Source organism: Orbicella franksi, chromosome 2 (genome assembly GCF_964199315.1).
Source record: "Orbicella franksi chromosome 2, jaOrbFran1.1, whole genome shotgun sequence".
NCBI classification, from domain to species: Eukaryota; Metazoa; Cnidaria; class Anthozoa; order Scleractinia; family Merulinidae; genus Orbicella; species Orbicella franksi.
This window is the reverse complement of record NC_138146.1, coordinates 5,025,482-5,044,511: the sequence shown is the minus strand read 5'-3', so window position 1 is coordinate 5,044,511 and position 19,030 is coordinate 5,025,482. Positions and strand designations below refer to the sequence as shown.

Genomic DNA, 19,030 nt, shown 5'->3' with positions numbered 1-19,030 from the left:
CTAAGGAGAATGGTACCACAAGGAGAGCAAGGGGTTACCTGAAACAAATACATAGCTTTGCGATGTTCAAAACTGAGTGACGGCGATGAAATGTGTTTTACGTAGAGTACACATGTACCTTTCCCACCCTACCCCCACTACTTCCTTGCCTCTAGACTAATTAATTAACTGAAATTAATTAATTAAACAAACATTAAAGTGTACACCTTAGCGCCATAGGGCCATATGGCCATAGTGCCTTAGTTCCTTAGCGGCAGGCAGCTCCCATGACCATCCCAATAGTGCACTCTGCACTAAAAAAAATTACTATTATTATTGTTGGAAAAATTACATAACATGACTGACCGGGTAACAGTTTGTAGGGTTGCCATTATGATCAACACTTGGAGCCTTCAGAGGGAACCACTTCCCTCCCTTGTTAAATGTGATCACAGACTTAAATTTTTGGGCACCACTGAATGTATCTCTGAGGTAGACATTTGCCAAGTATGTTCCATTGAGACCCTTCACCTAGAAAGTGAATTCAACAAAAACATTTGTAAGTTCAAAATTAAAAAAATAAATAAATAAATGTTCTCTGGTTAAATAGTTTAAAATTACTACAGCTTTCTATTGGCAATCTGCAATCTTCGACTGAATTTTCTTTGATCTGCAATCTGCAATCTTTGATAGTGAGCAAAGAGCGCGATCATTAAACTACACGCAGCAACAAGTGTGAAATAAAAAAAATTACAATAAAAACAAAAAGGTGCTTATCTCATGCCAAAATTTTCACTTGGCGATTACATGGACATTATTAAAGTCAATGGAGTGGCCATTGAACCAAGCATGATTGGCCACATTGGAATCCTGGCATACCGCAATAACAACTGAATCGGACAAGAACTCAAAACCATTACCCAGACAATATTGAATTCTTTTCTGAACTCCATTATTTAGCATTTTATTTCCTCACTAGCATCTTTTTGTTTTTGTTGTAATTTTTTCTTCTTCACACTTTACTATATTCTCAGGATTGCACATTTTATTCACTGTTTGTCAAAGATTGCAGACTGGCAATCAAAAACTGTACTAAGTTTTTAACTCTTTCAACCATTACCAGAGAGCGTTTTTTAAATTTTGAACAAGTCTTATTCCGGCTAATGATCCATTTTTTAGTATCTGTAAGATAAGCACATTAAATGCCTGGAGATTGATACTATTAATTAAATAATGAATATACATATTTACACCAATATTATTTGAAATATAAAGCAAAAAAAATCACTAAATAATTGAAACAAATATTTCTTTCATGAATTTCTTCCATTATCCAATGAAAAACGAAATGGGAATGAAATTCAAACACTAAATTTCGGACATAAATTGTCAATGATTATTCCTGTTTTAGAATGTAGGATCTCAAAAAAAGCCATTTATGATGAGAAGTCTCTGAACACACACAAGAGACCGTTCATTTTTTATGAGGGAGGGGGGGCTGGTGGGATTTGGGAAGTACCGTTTAAAAATCGCATGACCCCCCCTCAGCTTACCAATTTTTTCACATGGCCCCCCCTTTTAGCTGTCATTTATTGGGATGACACCCCCCCCCCAAAAAAAAAAATTTGAACAAACAATATTTAGATTTCAACTTTTTAAATATTTCTCTATTATCCCCCTACTTCACGTTTTGTGCTCACTGTGAAGACAATATTTACAATCCCTATACTACAGAGAGCTGTTGTTTGAAAAACAAATCAAAAGAAAGAGAAGTCAATTTCGGATCTCCTAGTTATGGCTCGCCCTGAGCGTGTGGCATTTGGCCTCTCATTGGCATCTCCCTCATCTGAATTGATGAATGCCCACAGTTTTAATGTAAGACAGATCACATGTATAGAAGCTAAGTTGACGAAGGTCACGCAGGACATGGAAGCACTAGAAAATAAGAGCAATTATAACAGCACATTCAAGGGCATACTCAAACAGCACGTCAACAAAAGGAGAAGGAAAAAAGAAAACCGCAGAAAGTCCAATCAAAGAAAGAGGAAGCGGACTGAAAACAACGTCCAACGAGTTTATGGAATCTGTGTTGGAAACCCGCTAGGAAATGATCTTCCACAATGCCTTGTGTACCCTCCTAGAACGGCCGTCCCGGAAGAGTGTATTAAAGTTGAGGATGTTGCCACGTCGTTATTTAGAAGAGATGGGCCATACATCGCACAGCTCTTGGAAGGGAATTATTTCACCAATGCTGCAAGAAGCAGAATCACCACCAACCTTGAGCAGGAAGTCAGAGATTATGTTTACACCTTCATGTACCCTGAAGAGTACACTCTGACGGAAAGCATTGCTGCTTCTTGCAGCATTGGTGAAAGAGACTCCCATAGCAGCACAAGCGGCGACGAAGAACTCGACGACAGCGAAGATGAAGATGAGTGCCAGTGAAAGTTGCATTCGAAAATAACAGTGTTAAATACTTCTTTTCAGTAGCTACAAATGCTTTTTGTCGCCAAACGTTTTTTTAAAGCAGAAGGAAAGTTTGTAATAAATTTGTATCCTGCCTTCTATGTTTATTCTATTCTCTTTGATATTCAAACATTATGCCATTTTAAAGTTTTACTAAAATATTTCACCTGACCCCCCCTTTTTCCCTTATTTTTTTGGGATGGCCCCCCCTCGAAAGCCATTTTTTTTCGCATGCCCCCCCCCAATCCCACCAGCCCCCCCTACCTGATAAAAAATGAACGGTCCCCAAGGAGTGTAAACCATTACAATCATATCCCGAAATCTTGCTAGGTTTTCAAACCAATTCTCTCAACTCCATTCAGTTTTAATCAACAATAGGCCATATTCTAAATAATCATGTATTGATCAACTGAAAATTCTAACACTTCTGTAATATATGTATATCTGTTAACGTTTTATCTTTTGTTTTTTCTGTTGTTGTTGTTGTTGTTTTTCTTTTGGTATCAAATCTCTTACAGGAATTACCAGACAAAGAAATCTGACAGAAAATTTACAATTTCAGCAGGAAGCCTCCGAACCATGTTAGAATTTTGTTTCCGAACCAGTCGATATCACTTAGAGATTAAGCGATATTTTCTGTTTAGATGCATTCTCATTTAGGTTGTTATTAACAAGTATACATATACTGCTGTTAAGGGAGGTGCGGTGACCTCATGGATCAAGCAGTCTGGGTTTGAGCCCTGGCCGGGGACAATGTGTTGTGTTCTTGGGCGAGACACTTTACTCTCACAGTGCCTTTCTCAACCCAGGTGCATAAATGGGTACCGGTGAATTTAATGCTGGGGGTAACCCTGCGATCAACTATTATCCCATCCATGAGGGAGTAAAAATCTCCTAGTCGCTTCATGCTACAGAAACCGGGATAAGCTCCAGCCTGGTGGGCCACTTGGCTCATATGCAGACTTTAAATTTACCTATACTGCCGTATTGCATTATTTTAGGCCAACTGCATGCGAGATAACAGACTTTACATGTTAACTGTCATTATTACCCTGTGAATATCAACCAGCGTTGTGTTCTGTCCCCATACTTCAGTCCTAGCAGCCAGGATATTCTTCAAGGAGAGCGAATACTTCACTCCTGTCACATCTGACACATACAAGTTGTAATAGGGCTGATTGTCTTTTGTGTCATGTCTCACCGCCACCATCATTTCATTTTCACTCGCATCAACAACCTTGTAAAGCTACCAAGTCAAACATTGCACAATAATCAGCTTTTGACTTACAACGATACACTAACCCTGCAGGTGGACTCATCCTACATTTTAACTCTTTAAGCACAGATAGTGCAACATGGCACAAAATATTATAATGAGCTTAATATTTTGGCCAACTCGTTTCAGATTTGAACACCAAAAGGATCATTGAGATATCTTCATGTTGGAAGCATAAAATCTCACCCCGCACCTAAATCAGACTTGATTAACCACCCCTCAAGTTTTTTCAACTTTTGTGTTTTACAATTTTACGAACAAGTGAATATGTGATAAAAATCTGCACACCTAGAGCTGCAAATAAAGCTATTGTTTAGGGGTATACCCAATATACACAAAGGAAATAAGGTATTCTTGAACGTTTCATTTTGTTTCACTTGGTAGACTCCTCAATTCAATTTCTGACATCTTGTATGTCTGTTGTGGTGATTTAGGGCATACCCCCAAACAATACCTTTCAACTGGTATATTACTTGTGGTCTTTCGATCTACTAGTACTGTTGTCATTTTACAAAAATAAGGTTTTTCTCTGCAGCTTGAAGGGTTAAGGAGTAAATTTGACAATTGGTAGCACATAGGGAAGTAAAATCTCACCAAAAAGGCCATCATTAGAGTCATAGCAGTAATTGTTAGGGCATGAAGCCAGCAAATTGTCTACGCCAGTTAACTTGTTGTTTCAGACTTATAACAAGTACCTAAGCCCTAGAAGTATAGTCCAAGGGGTGAAAAATAATCTGCACCACGCCTACAAAATGAAACACTGGACAGGTACATATTTAGTGCCTCTTTTCCAAATTTCTGTCCACCATCATTCTTTAATCGGGGATTAACCCCTCCCTCCCATCTGGGACACTAATGTTTTGACTGAGGGGTATGCAGTCAAATTACCTAATTACGGATTTGGTTAATAAAACGTGTAGTTCCAGAAAAGATCCATAGCTACATGTACCTCATGCATGAAAGGACATGGGAAATTTCAAAGGGTGGGCCTCTCAAGCCAAACATTCCAAAGGAAAGTGTGAGTTAAACTAGAATTTCAAACCAGAAATCCTTCAATGGGCAAGGTATTTGAACATTATTAATTACGCACTTACTTTTTCTTCTACATCAAGGGGAAACTGCGCTTTCTGAAAGAAGTTAGTGTGAAAACTGGAGCTGTTTTGGTAGAAAACATACAATCCTTTGAGCTTCAAATCTTTCTGCAAAATTAAAAAAAAAGTATTTAACATATAATTAGAAATAGTTTTAATTGTTTTTTGATCAGGTTATTTTTACTATCTTGCCATTCATAAAGGAACAATATGGATGCAAGAACAGATGAGATGCAGAAAGTGACAAGGGTGACCATAACAAGAAACCAGGGATGTCATTAAGCTTTGATTCACCTGTAGCCTTGATCTCTACAATTGAAGGCTTTTGTGCAAAAAGGGCATATATAGCATTTTGGACCGATTTTTATTTTTTGCAGGATCGAGCTAATTTTTGGCAGACTGACTTGCTTTCTTTGATATGAAAAGCATCGTTGCATAATTGTTTTTGTTGATTTGTGCTTCGTTTTCGAGAAATAACGCATGCAAAAAACTCAGTTTTCCAAGGGTTTCTTTTAGAGATCTTTTGTTGAATGAAAAACAAAAGAAACCTTTTGTTTGGCTAAACGATGAAGTCACCAAAGCCTGGCATTTGCTGCTAGTTTTATTATCCATATAATTACACTATTCTCTTACTGTTGCTTTGCTAGCACAAGCAAATAAGGTGCTGAACGGGCTGGATTCGAGTTATGTTTTGTCATGACACCGGTTCAATATGAGGTCAGTCGATTTTTTTTTTTCTCGTCTATTTCTCCACTTCTTTCAAAAATAAAAACATCTATTTAAGAACAACCATGCTGTCAAAGCTGCTAAAAGTAACTGTTTAAGTTCGCGTCGCGTCGAAATCCACCTTCGAAGGATTCGCTCCAAAAGATGCCGTCACACGTTCATCCAGTTTTGAAATTACTCACCCCATTACTCCCTGAATTGCACTTCACTTGATCCAATTATCATTACTTATTGTAAGCCCTGAAAACTGTGAGGCTTCTAACATTACACCCACTTATAACACATGTGTCCAGTTAATCACAACTACAATTAGATTATTTACTGCTGATTTCTATGTGTGATGGAAATCTTGATCCCATTGTCTCGTTGCTAAATAATCTTAAGTCAGGCCTTACCTGAACAAACACATATTTGCCTTCCACTTCTAAAGAATTTGCCATGAACTCTTTCAGAGACTTGTCAAAAACTTGCACACATCCTGAACTGGAACCACATGGCAATTGAGCATACCTTAAAACTGAGCTATCTGGTAACAAAAAAAGTTCAAAGAAGAAAATGGTCAGTTAAACAATATTATTGGAAGGAAGTTGGAAGGAAGATTAAACAACACAGGTTTATGTTTTTGAAGGCCCAAACTAAATGACCAGATGGAAATACCATAAATCCTTGAATTAGCGCCCCCCCTCAAATAAGCATTCCTCCTATCGGCCGAAATTTAAAATAAGCACCCCCCCTTGAATAAGTGCTCCCCTCCCCTCCCCCCCCCCATTTTGTGGATGATTAAAGAGACAACAAAGGATGTATAGTTTTCATCATGTAGTATCAGATTTGTACATTGTTTCAGTTTCTGAACATGTTAAGTGAACATGTTGAACACGTTAAGCACTAACGGTGCCGTGATTTAAACTTTCAGATCAGCTTTTTATGTCAATAAACAGCTTATGCCGTTGTTTACACGCAGATGATGTATTTAAACTAGTGAGACAATCTCAGATAGTGCAAAGTGTAATGCATAGCTCTGACGCAGTACTCATGACACAGTTCCTATATAACCCCTGCCATTCACTCCTGGTTTGTACTGACCTTGCTAGTCAGCTAGGGATTTTGATGAGACATAATGTTAGCAGTGTGTATGTTTGATGGTGTGTTTTCATTCACAGCCCAAGAATAACTAACAATTAATTAACGTTTGTCAAGACAGCTCTCGAACTTTACTGTAGTGTTTTACGTTGATTTTTGCTCATTTTAAATTAAATAATACATTAAAGTTCCAGACGTGACAATTTTACACTTCACGGAAACGTTTGTAACTTGATACTTTTGTTTTCCTCACAAAGGTATGTAACCTAAAACTCTATTCTCAAAAACACACAGAAGATGTGCTAGTGTTCTTTTCACAGCTGGAGATAAATGGAAGAAAGTTGAATGTCAGATGAAGAAATTGAAGAGGAACAATTTGCTTTTAAAATGCAAATTTTCTTTTGACCGATAAACAGGAACTAATCTAATTATCAAATTGTCACGAAACAGCGCGTTCTGTTGCCACCTTTGGCGTCAACAGTAAAACCACACTGATATCGAGTAATACAACTGCAGAGCGTTTCAACCAGAGGTATTGAAAGTAAACAACGCTACTTGACCGAGATTATATCCTTCATTGGTGAATGATTTCCCTCAAAGACTGATAAAATTTATGCTTTCAGTAGGTGCCACGGAGTCTGCAGCAATATTTGAGCAGTTTCCTGGGTTTTTTGTTCAATTTGACAAGTTTTAATGCCACTTACTCTGGAGAGTTTCGGCTGTGGGTATGAATATTTTGGTCTCTTTGATGGAGACAATTAAAGGATGAAATAAACGCAGTAGTGTAGTTTGGAAACAATAGATGATATTTCTTGAACCAAGTTACATGTATTTGCTGCAACCCTAATGAATTAATTGAAATTAATTAATTAAACAAACATTAAAGTTTACACCTTATTTCCATAGTGCCATATTGCCATATTGCCATAGTACTCTGCACTAAAAATGACCATGTCAGGCCACGATTTGGGAAAAATTAAATAAGCGCCCTCCCCCCTCGAATAAGTGCCCCCCCCCCCCATCTTCTCCCAAATTTGAAATAAGCATCCCAGGTGCTAATTCGAGGATTTACAGCATTAAAGTTTTCTTAATTATATGTACAGCTGTATGTGAACAACAATTTTTTTCCTGCCTTTTCCTGTATGTTCAAATGATTTTTTTAAGGCATCTGTTTGGTCACTCCTTTACAAGTGATAATGTTTGTCTGCAGTAGCTACAGTCTGTGGTCATTTGACATCAATACTCACGACCAGTTAGCATTTAAAACAAAACTAGACAGCATAAACCACTTATTAATATCCTTGAGAAAAAAAAAAGCCTCAATTTACACATTTCAAGACTGGGATTGAGTTGTGTTTACTCACAAATACTATAATTTCCCTGAGGGTGAGCTGCAATAAATTACAACAATCAAAAGCTCAAGGTTGTCTACAGAAAAAATTGTAACATGTACAGCCTGTAATCATTCTTTCAATGTCAAAGGCTGTGGCTTCTGGTGAAATAAAATTTCAAAAGAAGCATAATCTGATCTAGAACAGGGCCTGAGGGAATGTTGCAAGGTTACATACTTAGTATTTTTTTGTGTGTGTGCTTTGTGTGCTGTTGTATGTGTCTTTATCTTATTTTCTTTTCTAGTATCTGACCCTAATAAATAATTGCTGTAATCACTAAGGATACCTGCCCAGTCTTAATTAACCCATTAATTAATGGTTATTTTGGGCAGTCATGTACTTGCTTTATTTTAAAACTTATTTTTGTGAAGTTTAATTCTAAGTATGAGTACCAATGAAGTTGCTGTTGTTGTTGTTGTTGTTGTTGTTGTTGTTGACATTCAATTAATGTGACTGTACAATGTTACTTCACGTTCAGCGACATCAATACACGGGACAGCCCCCCCTACAGGCAGCCTGGTTAATATAATTAAATAAAAATGTCCAGCACTTAAGCTGGATTAAAATTGAACAATAAGCAGGGAGTTTGATTTAGAACTCCAATCCATGGGACATGGCTAGAGAAAATGGCAGCAATCAGGATCACTCGGTGAATCTCTTATCCCACAATACATGCAGGCAAATTTTCCATACTAACCAGTAAAATTACACGTGGGTTAGTGGGCATAGCTACTGATCAACCCAGGATAAAGATATCTGTCCCTGCTATGGATAATAAAAGATTGCAACTGGAAATCAATACATGTACATCTGAGCGATTTCGCAAAAACATGCCTGCTAGGTTTTCACCCGTCAAGGCTGGGATGAGGACATGCCCAGGCACTGGCACATCTGCTGGTGGTTTGCCAGGGGCCAGCTGTCAAAAGCAGAGAAGAGTGTCATTTCCTATCTCCTTCACTTAGCAAGACTTGAGTTCTCAGTGCCACATAAGGTTGACATTGACTGTGTGGCTGGGCACTTTGCTCAGTTGTTGAACATTGCTTGAGGGTTCTGTGTTGACATGGGACCCTGCTGGAGAGGCACAATGACATGTCATGTACATGTGTGATGGGCCAATCTCCTAGCCAGGGGAGTGATCATGGCAGTTGTAGCTGCTGGGACTGTCTTTGCACTCTTTGCCAGCATGTTTTTGCGAATATGGTAAGACGTACGCAATAATTTATATATTCCACTTACATTTTGATTTATCCTGCACTTCAAGGAAGAGTACTTTACCCCATCCTTCAACATGATGAGATCCCCTAAAAAAAAACAAAATTATTGGTCAATTAATAACTGGTAATAATAATTGGTGTGAAAAAGATTTTAAAAAAATCAACAACAACTCTGTTGAAACACTACACACATACACACACAAAATTCACAAATCATTTCAGATGAATTCTATCAGCCAGGTTTCAATAACGTTTTCATCCACAGGGCAACTGGTTGTCACACGCAGGCAAAACGTTTTGAACTGAACTTCTTTATAAAACAATCTTTCCTCTAGATGGTCAAACCAGGCAAGCAAAGTCATCCTCGCAACTGGTCCATTTTCCCTGTGCCCAGCCCAGAAACTTCTGGTTCTATACTAGCCAGACTCCAAAGATAACATATGCCAAAAGATCTTAAGGGGTGGAACTGATCTGATCTGAAGCCATTTCACTCCATTTCAGAGCATAGGCCACTGACAGATCACTTCCAGTCCCCTCTGTCCCTGGCCAAGTGTTCCATCTCGGTCCATGTGTAGCTTTTCGACTGGATGGTGCGATCTGTATCCCTTCTCCAGCTGTTACTTGGTCTCCCTCTCCTCCTGCTACACTGAAGATTCCACCATAGGGCTTGTTGGAGTGGAACATTTTATTCTAAAACCTTTACGACTGTCAGCCCACTATTGAACAATGAACATGGCTGACAAATGACAACTATCAACAGACAAATGGCCAACAGTTGTTTAACAGAAAACCAGGAAATGGCCAGCTGTCAGCAAACTGTACACATGTACCTGCAAACTCATCTGAGTGTATGCATCATGAGTGTGTTACACGCCTGTCAATGGAAACTGTCAATCACACACATACATGTGCACGATAATGTCACACCCATGAATCACAATTCAAGACTACTTGTTTAGCACTCATTACATAAACATGAAAAACTGAATTCAATTTCCACCCAAAATAGTTTAATGAACAGTGTTAAATACATGTATCACATTTGAGTCCTAAATTCATCACTGACAACATCTTCAGATATCTCTTGTCAAAGTTGGGAAGTTGTTGGAACTTCCTTGGTGATGTTTGGAAGTTTTTAAGATTCTTATTTTTGGAAATTCAGGTAATGTGGATGCAAAAATCACATGCATTTGACTTTTTCTCACCAGTAATGTCTCACAACCTTGTCAGAGAGTTCAGTCCACCAGATGCCCCCATCACTGAAATAGTAAACCTAAAATAGAGAAGAATTCACAGGTATTTCAGTGCTTTCTTTGTGTTTCACAACATTCCCATTAAAAAATTGTTTTTTCTGTTCTCTGTCAATTATAAGCTAGATCGGAGTGGTACTGTATGCATGAACTACACATGTATACATCAATTGGCGGTGTCTACAGACAACTTTTGAACGACAACCTTCTATTTCCTTCTTTTACTTTAGATTTGGGGGTAGCCAATGGTCCTTCAAAAAAACATCCATGGGTCTCACCATAATATTAAATTTTCATCAAATTTCGTGGGTATCACTGTGACTGTCTCAATTTTTTAATAGTTATTTGCGTCTCACAGTCTCAATTTTTTGTAAGGCTAAGAAAGTCTCGAAGTACCGATTTGTTTGCTTTAAGAAATTTTGTCTGAAAATCTTAGAACCTCAACATCTGGAGCTCACATTTAAAACAATTTGAAGTCTTGGTCTCGCAATTGAAGAAGTTACTAACAATATCTCAGTATTGCAAAGAAAAACACTAGTCTCGCCTTCTCGCGATGTCTCCCATTTATTATTCACCATCCCTAAATTTCCAACAAAAGGTTACATAACTATTAAATGGTGTTCAAAGGAAACAACAAGCATTGTTATACCTGCCAACTCAAATAAGCTATCAAAATGGAGGTCAGATCAAGTCACATGTTGCACATCAAAAGTCACTAACTCCTTAGGGAAACAACAACTAGAACTTTTGACTCACACATGATCACTTGAACATGACTTGACTGGATTCGCACATGTTACTTGAAACCAGAGCAAATTTGTGTCTGAGCCAGCATTAGTTGGGAGGTATAACAAAGCACTTAATGACTGACCCCACAGGAAACAGGGAGTTTTGTTTCCCCTTGACCCTCAATGTTTCCTTCTGCTTCACCTCACAGAACATCAAGGGTCTAGGGAAAACAAAACTCACTGTTTCTTTGGAGGCCAGTCATTAAGCGTTTGATATAATTTTAATACACAGTTTCGTCACATTTTCTGTTTCCTCAGTGACACCAATGTGCATACTTGTACCATTGAAATGAATGTTATTGCAAAACCCTCTCTACAGTCAAACCCCTATTACGCGGCAACCTATTAAACAGCCACCCTATTAAGTGGCCAGTTAGCAAAGTCCCGATGAGGGCTTTTCTATTGTTGTTACCTCTATTAAGTGGCCAGCCTCCTTTAAAAGGGCCACTATCTATTTCCCCAAGCGTTGAACTGTAGTATTGGCTTTTCAAAACTAGTGAAATTTTTAGATTAGTACACGTATGTAACTTGGACAAAACTGGAAATACTGAAATGAGTGAAAGAGTTTTAATTAAATATATCTTCCACAAACCTTTTTCGTATCTTGATCGTGAGCAACAATGAGATTGTCTGATACAGGATTACAAGAAATCACATGAGGAGAGAAATTCACATTAACTCTTCTAAAGGTTTTCCCTTCATCCTCGGAAATGTAGAGGGTAGTCTTGGGCTTCAAGACACTCACGATAACCTGGAGAACACGTCAATGACAAGATGATATTTGATTATTAAAGTGGAACCCGGATTCGAAGATATGGCCAGGAGACAACAAAATTATATTGTTAAATCAGGATATCGTTGTAAACGAACTCCCAATTTGGTGGCAAAGTAACTAATAATATTGTTCAATATATCGGGATAAGATCAATAATAATTATTAATTTTTCCCAGTGAATCAGTAAAATCAATAAGTTTCCACAACATGATACATGTACTTGTACTGTATGTATTTTATTTACAGTAACTGCAATGGGCAATTAAGCCAAATGAATGACAAATGCAAAGGAGTACTTTCTGTAACTACATAAAACTTTGTGTAATTGCCAGGTGTTTGTCACTCTTTTCAGGCCTTTTGATATTACACGATGGTGCGATTTCGCACAATGGACCTCAAATCACATCCGATCACACTATTCATGAAAAATCGCATAATTCATGAAAAATAGTGTAATTTTAACAAAATAAACCATTAGTAAACATTTTATCTGGAAAAATCCTGCATCTACTTGTCATTTCAAGATGATTTCCCTTTGAAAAAGTCTTGAAAAATATCTTCTACAATCTTTGATTTTGTAAACAATCAAAGTTCAAGGCATTTTTTGGACATCCAGGGACTGGTACTAGTTTTCATTCTCAAAGAATTGCCTACTGGTGTAATGCAAACAATCCCTTTCTTTGCTTTGGTCAATCAGAATTGTTGGTACATATAACGACAACTAATGATCAAAGCGTTGTTTATTTTGACGAAAAATGTAGTTTCTTTTGTGGACTATGAAATAAAACATACGCTGCTCTTGGATAAGTTTGTACTGAAAACACCCGCTGTTTCTTGGACTGAAAAGACTGAATCGCACCTTCTACCAAATGTATCTACAAAAGATTGAAGAAAATACCCCTTCCACTTGGATGATAGGCTGAAGATGTTTTGTTTGTTGTTGTAATCAATTATCTTCAGAAGTCTGTGGTGGACAAGCACGTCAAGTCTTTTTTTATTCCAATTTATTATATAAACACCAGTGAAATACCAGGATTTTCCCTTTTCCTAAAAAATCATATCTTCATCCCACACAGTGAAGATAATTACTATTTTTATCATTCACACTGTGAAGATATCATTCCTTTTTTATATCATTTTTCTTTTGTCCCTTTAACTACACTTAAATTTGCTGATGTATGATCAAAACATCTTTGGATCTACTTTGGTCATCTTCGGCAATCTTTGGCAATGTTTGGAAAATGTTCGGAAGCGTTCGTCTGGCCTTCAGAACAATTTTGGAAAATCTTCGCAAATCTTCGGAAAGTGGTCAGAAATCTTCCGAAAATGGTCAATGGTCATCATTAGTGTGTTTATGTAATAAACAGAATATTACATGCCTGTTTGTGGATACGAATTTTGTCTTGTTGTGCTCAACTCAATATCTCACTCATTCGCGCATCCAGTTGAACACTTGAAGATAAAATTCGTATCCACATGTGGGCATGTAATATCCTCTATAGGTATACGCATCTATAGATGTTCATATTATTGTTCCTAAAATACACATAAGTTCAAATTGTCTTTGGAGCAACCCAAAAGTGGTTTTCCTCTTCCCAAACCACATCAAAAAAACTTAAAATAGCTTGGGGAAAATCACATAATTTCCTTAATTCATCGCATAACAACCCGTTCTTATCGCATAATCTGCCCCAAAAATTTTGCAAAATTTCTGTTTTTTATCACAAGCTATCAGAGGGCATTTACATTTGATTTAGTACTAAATAATCATTTATGATTAACTAGATGAATTTATCTACTAGATGACTCCATTGATCCCTCACTTATTCTGTATATGTTATTCAAGCAAACCTAGTTTTACATACTACTAGTTTTATATAAACCTAGTTTTACATAAATAAATAATTAATAGTTTTATATAAACCTACATGTAGCTTTATATACTACCAAAGTTTACTCTAGGCCTAGGGTACATACATGTACATGAACTCCTAACAGCATATTGCAATGCATATAATGGGGCTTTGGGGGGGGGGGGGGGGAGTTATAAGGCGATTTCTAAAGAGTACTTTATTTGGCAAGAACAGGAACAATGAACACTTCTGTTTTTGAGTTGCCTATCAAATATGGCTCAAACTGTCACAGTTCAGGGCTCAAAATTAAAAAAATTCTTGAGGAGCCACTTGGCGACCAAGTGATGAAAATCAAGTAGGAATTTTATTCGGATAAGGACTCTATGCATAACATCTGTAAAGAAAAAATTTCCAAGGCTTTTTTGGCCACTTATTTTGCATACATAGCTTATGTCTGCTAACACAATTATGAAGGCGTATGAAGGATCCATGCATTACAAGAGACACAATCCTTAGGCAAACATAACGTACTCAATGCTTAAGGGTTTGCAATGCATTATAGGGTGATTTCAAACCACTCAGCCATTTGGAAGTTTTTCTGTGTGCGAAAGCAAAAGGATGGACTGATTTCTTTTTCTACGTTGAATAATTTAGAAGCAAAGATCTTTCAATATGTATTTCTGGAAGGACATGATGTCTGAGAAAATAACCATTATTAATCGTCAACACAGAGAAATGTAGTCGCCATTATGGCAACTAAACCAGAATTTTTGGTCACCAAAGATGAAATGTTAGCTGCATCGGTGACTGTATCAGTCGCAATTTCGAGCCCTTTAACAATGTATCTAGCCAACTTATAGATGGTCAATAACTTCAAAGGAAGAAGTCAAAATGTGTTGGCGAAAATAATGTTCACACATTATGTCCGATCATAATGTGAAATTGGCTGGACAAATCAAAATTTGGTCAAACAATGTATGATGACCGACTGTTATTTCCAGCACTGTATGTGAGCTTAATACTACCTTACATAAAAAACAATGGCCTCCACTTGGCCCTGAGCCAATCACAATCAACTAATTTTCTCAAGTGTATTATAATTAGATCATTCTGTAACATATTAACCAGAAGCAAGCTGGAAACAATAAAAAAGTGTATCCTTTACTTACAACTCTGGACTTTGTGGGGTGAGAACTTAAAGTTAAAGATAGGGATTTTAGTTTAGGGTTTTCCCTTCACCATGTGATGTGATCAGATTAAAAAACACTCTCTAGCTACATGTAGGCAATGAGAAATAAACAATTACCTATTACCTTTCTATGGTTGCTAAGGCAGAAATCCACATTGTTAATGGTCTTTGAGCCTTCGAATTTATAATCTTCACGATGAAAAGTGCTTCCATAGTCAGTTGATCTGCAAGGAGAAAAGTTCAATCAGTCGTAAATCAACATGCAAACAAGTTCTTTACCGGTGAGTGAAGTACACAAACCAGTTAAATGGAAGTCTGTACAGTTCACTGAGCTGAGAAGAGGGGGAAACAGAGAGGTCTAAGCCTCCCACTTCCCATAACTTACATGCATACTCCTGGCTACTAATAAGTTCTGCCCAGATCTTTACATACATGTATTTGCACAAGATGTTGTCAAAATAAGTAGTCTGTGGATCCACTCAGCTATCGCCTCGTGGATTCAGAGCTACATGTACTTTGACAATGTTACGACGAAATTTCTGATCAATAACAGGCCAGACACATGAAACACTGATGTCAATAATTGTTAAATTTATTACAGCTAGGAGTGTTCCAGCCAGAAAATTTTACTTGAGGGCCAAAATGGCCCCTGTAGATCTTTTTTAGGAGGTCAATTTTTTAGGAAAGGGCTCAATAAATAATAATCATTAAAAATAGTCACCACATGCAAATTTTGGTCGCCAGATACTAGTATGAAGGATCTGTGCATAACATGAGAACAATCCATAGGCATAAATGACATAGTCAATGATCAAGGGTTTGCAATGCCATTTGGAGGTTCTCCGATGTGAGAGAATCAATGCAGCAAAGCAAAAGGATGGATTGACTTCTGACATGTTTTCTAGAAGGACATAATGTGTGAGAAAATAACAGTCATTGATCGTCAAAACAGAGAAATGCAGTCGCCACTATGACGACTCCAAGCCCTAGGATTTCAAATTTCATCAGTAACACATTTTCGGTTCCGTGTCCAGTGATTGTGGGAAATAATCAGTGATGGGAAATTTTTGTGAAAAAATCACACCCTTGATTTAGACACAAATAAATGAAAATGAAAATAGTATCAATCATATGAAACAAACACTATTACATGTATATATATATGAGCTAACATCTACTCAGTGGCATGGATCTTGGCTAGTAAGCTTACGTTTAAAAACAACGTGATGTTCTCCGAAACAGGAAAACAGTTTCAAAATCAGTACAAAATTACCTCTTGCTGAATGTTTTTTTAATTATACAAAGACAAACTTTTGTACTTCTTCCTTGCAGTATATGCCATGTAAACAAATTGCTGGGATGAAGCTGGTTCGCCCTATATCAGCCATTTGTCTGCTTTCTTAGATCCTTTCCAGACTGCATTGCACAGTGTTTCCACCAGACTGCGCCATTGCGGGAATCCCGCGTTGCAATCAGAGATGGCCCCCAGAAAAAGCAAAAAAGGGCCAATTTGGCCCTTTCATTTTACAAGGCTTCAGGCTTAACACAGGCAGAGTATTTTAAAAGCCATCCCAGGGTTCCAAATTGCGACTGATACGGTCAGCAGTGCATCTAACATTTCATCCTTGGTGACCAAAAATTCTGGTTTAGTTGCAATGATGGTGACTACATTTCTTTGTGTTGACTATCAATAACCGTTATTTTCTCACAAATAATGTCCTTCTAGAAAACCATATCGAAAGATCTTTGCTTCTAAAACATTCAATATAAGAAGAGAAGTCAGTCTATACTTTTGCTTTGCTGTATTGATTCTCTTACATCGGAAAACTGACCGTGTTTGAAATTACCCTGTAAAGTATTGTGAGCCCTTGATCATTGACTACATCACGTATGCCTATAGATTGTTCTCTTGTAATGCACAGATCCTTCATACTAGTATCTGGCGACCAAGAATTTGCATTTGGCAACTATTTTTTACCATTTATTATTTATTGGCCTCTTTCCTAAAACACTGGCCCCTAAAAATAGTATTCAGGGACCACTTTGGCCATCAAGTAAAATTTTCTGGCCAAAACACTGTTGCACATACCATGCGATGGACTTTGGGATGGATACAAGACGCAGGATGGGTGACGCAAATCAATGTTTTAGCTTCATATGTAACTGGAGTGCTAATCAAAGAAATTACTCCACTTCTTGAGAATTACAACAGGAAAAAACGTTTATCAAAAATTAATCAATTTTGTTCGGCAAGGCTGAAGATCTCCGAGGCAAACAATTTTTTGGTTAAGTTACTGTATCTCTGAATCACGGTAACGACAGGGTACTGGAGACGATTGTTACCGTGAAATCCTAGGGCTTGCAACTCAACCAGAATTTTTTGTTGCCAAGGATGAAATGTTGGTTGCATTGGCAACTATGTCGGTCGCAATTTCAAGCCCTGGGATGGTTTTTAAAATACTATGCTGGTGTGAAACCTGCAGCCTTGTAAAAAGAAAGGGCCAAATTGGCCCTTTGTTCATTTTTCTGAGAGCCAACTCTGATGGCAACGCGGGATTCCCACAATGGCGGGGTCTGGTGGAAACACTGGGCTAGCTCCGTGAGCGGGCAAATTGAACCAAATCCTGTGCTATGATTGGCTACCCGAGAGGGCGAGATAGCACTACATGTATCTTGCCCACTCGGGATGACACGCGATATCCCACAAGAAAGATTTCCCCAAAGCCAAAGCAGAAGCCTAATAATAAATTTTTATTGGTGTGTTTATGAACCTTGACTCCATCTCGCTCCATAAACACGCAAAAAAGAACTTGGCCAATATCCAGCCATCTTGACCATATATCGTGTAATTCTTTATACACCTAGCAAGAAAATAGCCAGTCTATAGCCAACCACTCGGAGCTCAAGAAAAATAGGAGAGAGAGGATTCTGTGTTTTACCAATGATAATCACGATCAAGGCCACATGATTTGATTTTTTTTTTCTGGAATGTGAGGAAAACAACCTGATTTGTCCATTGATCATTTGCGGTTTAATTAATACAGTGCAACATTCAACTAAGTGTTTTACATTGTATAGATGGTTTTCACTGTCACACAACAAAAAAATAAATCGAAAACTATTCAGTGCATTAAGTCAAGAAATTTTATTATTATAGGAGACAGGTAAAGAAGACACTTCTCCAAGTTTTGGGTCTCTGCGTTTTCCCAAACTTCAGATATTCATCAAAATGTTTTGTGCAAATTTACAGAGCCCAGTATGGAGCCACAATGTTGGTGGAGCTCTGTGCTCCACCAACATGGCAGCCAGAAAATAGTGCAACCATCTGGAACTTACTTTGGCTATCAAGGCGACTGATTATCTGAACTGAACCAACAAACATTTACACAAGCACTTTTCCTAATACTTTAACTACTAAAAAGGCTAAAAATCACTACAGAAGTGTATATATATTTTTTTACACGATCGGAGCGGTATGTCACGCACTGTCATAACTCTGAACTTCAAACAGCGCTGGTTTCCAAACCAAGCACGCTATTGAGCTGAAAAGTTGTAACCAGATATAGATTTAGATCCCCTTATGCCTTATGAGGATAAAAATTTTTGCGGCTCTTTAGTTTTGGATTTTGGAATTTGATGACATTGCATGAAAACAATCTATTAGTCATGCTGACAAATATCTCGAGAGTAACTGAAATTTGTAACATTATGTGAGACAGTGAGATTTACATTAAGGATAATTCTAGTTAAAATTATTTTGAAGTTTGAAAGTCAGATCAAAAGAGGTACATGTACAGTGCCACTTAGAGATAAGGGAACATCGCACATACGTTTTTAATGCACCCTTGATGCGAAAGTTTTACCTGTGCATTTTGTCTAATGAATTAGGTTCAATGCATTAACCTTTATTATTCATAACCAAAATTTCTTTTGGCAATGACATTATTTTGCG

The 19,030-nt window shown here is 37.5% G+C and overlaps 1 protein-coding gene across 1 annotated transcript in view; it reads right to left on the bottom strand.

The window, feature by feature from the left end:
* LOC145477872 (VPS10 domain-containing receptor SorCS1-like) overlaps positions 1-19,030 on the bottom strand; it is a 47,577-nt gene that overhangs the window by 26,679 nt on the left and 1,868 nt on the right. Inside the window, exons 3-10 of the mRNA XM_081455731.1 lie at positions 15,203-15,302; positions 11,854-12,012; positions 10,429-10,496; positions 9,246-9,310; positions 5,934-6,064; positions 4,816-4,920; positions 3,497-3,691; positions 346-510 (exon numbers count right to left, since the gene is read on the bottom strand). Coding sequence (XP_081311857.1) covers positions 346-510; positions 3,497-3,691; positions 4,816-4,920; positions 5,934-6,064; positions 9,246-9,310; positions 10,429-10,496; positions 11,854-12,012; positions 15,203-15,302 — 988 coding nt within the window. The remainder of the gene's footprint in view (positions 1-345; positions 511-3,496; positions 3,692-4,815; positions 4,921-5,933; positions 6,065-9,245; positions 9,311-10,428; positions 10,497-11,853; positions 12,013-15,202; positions 15,303-19,030) is intronic.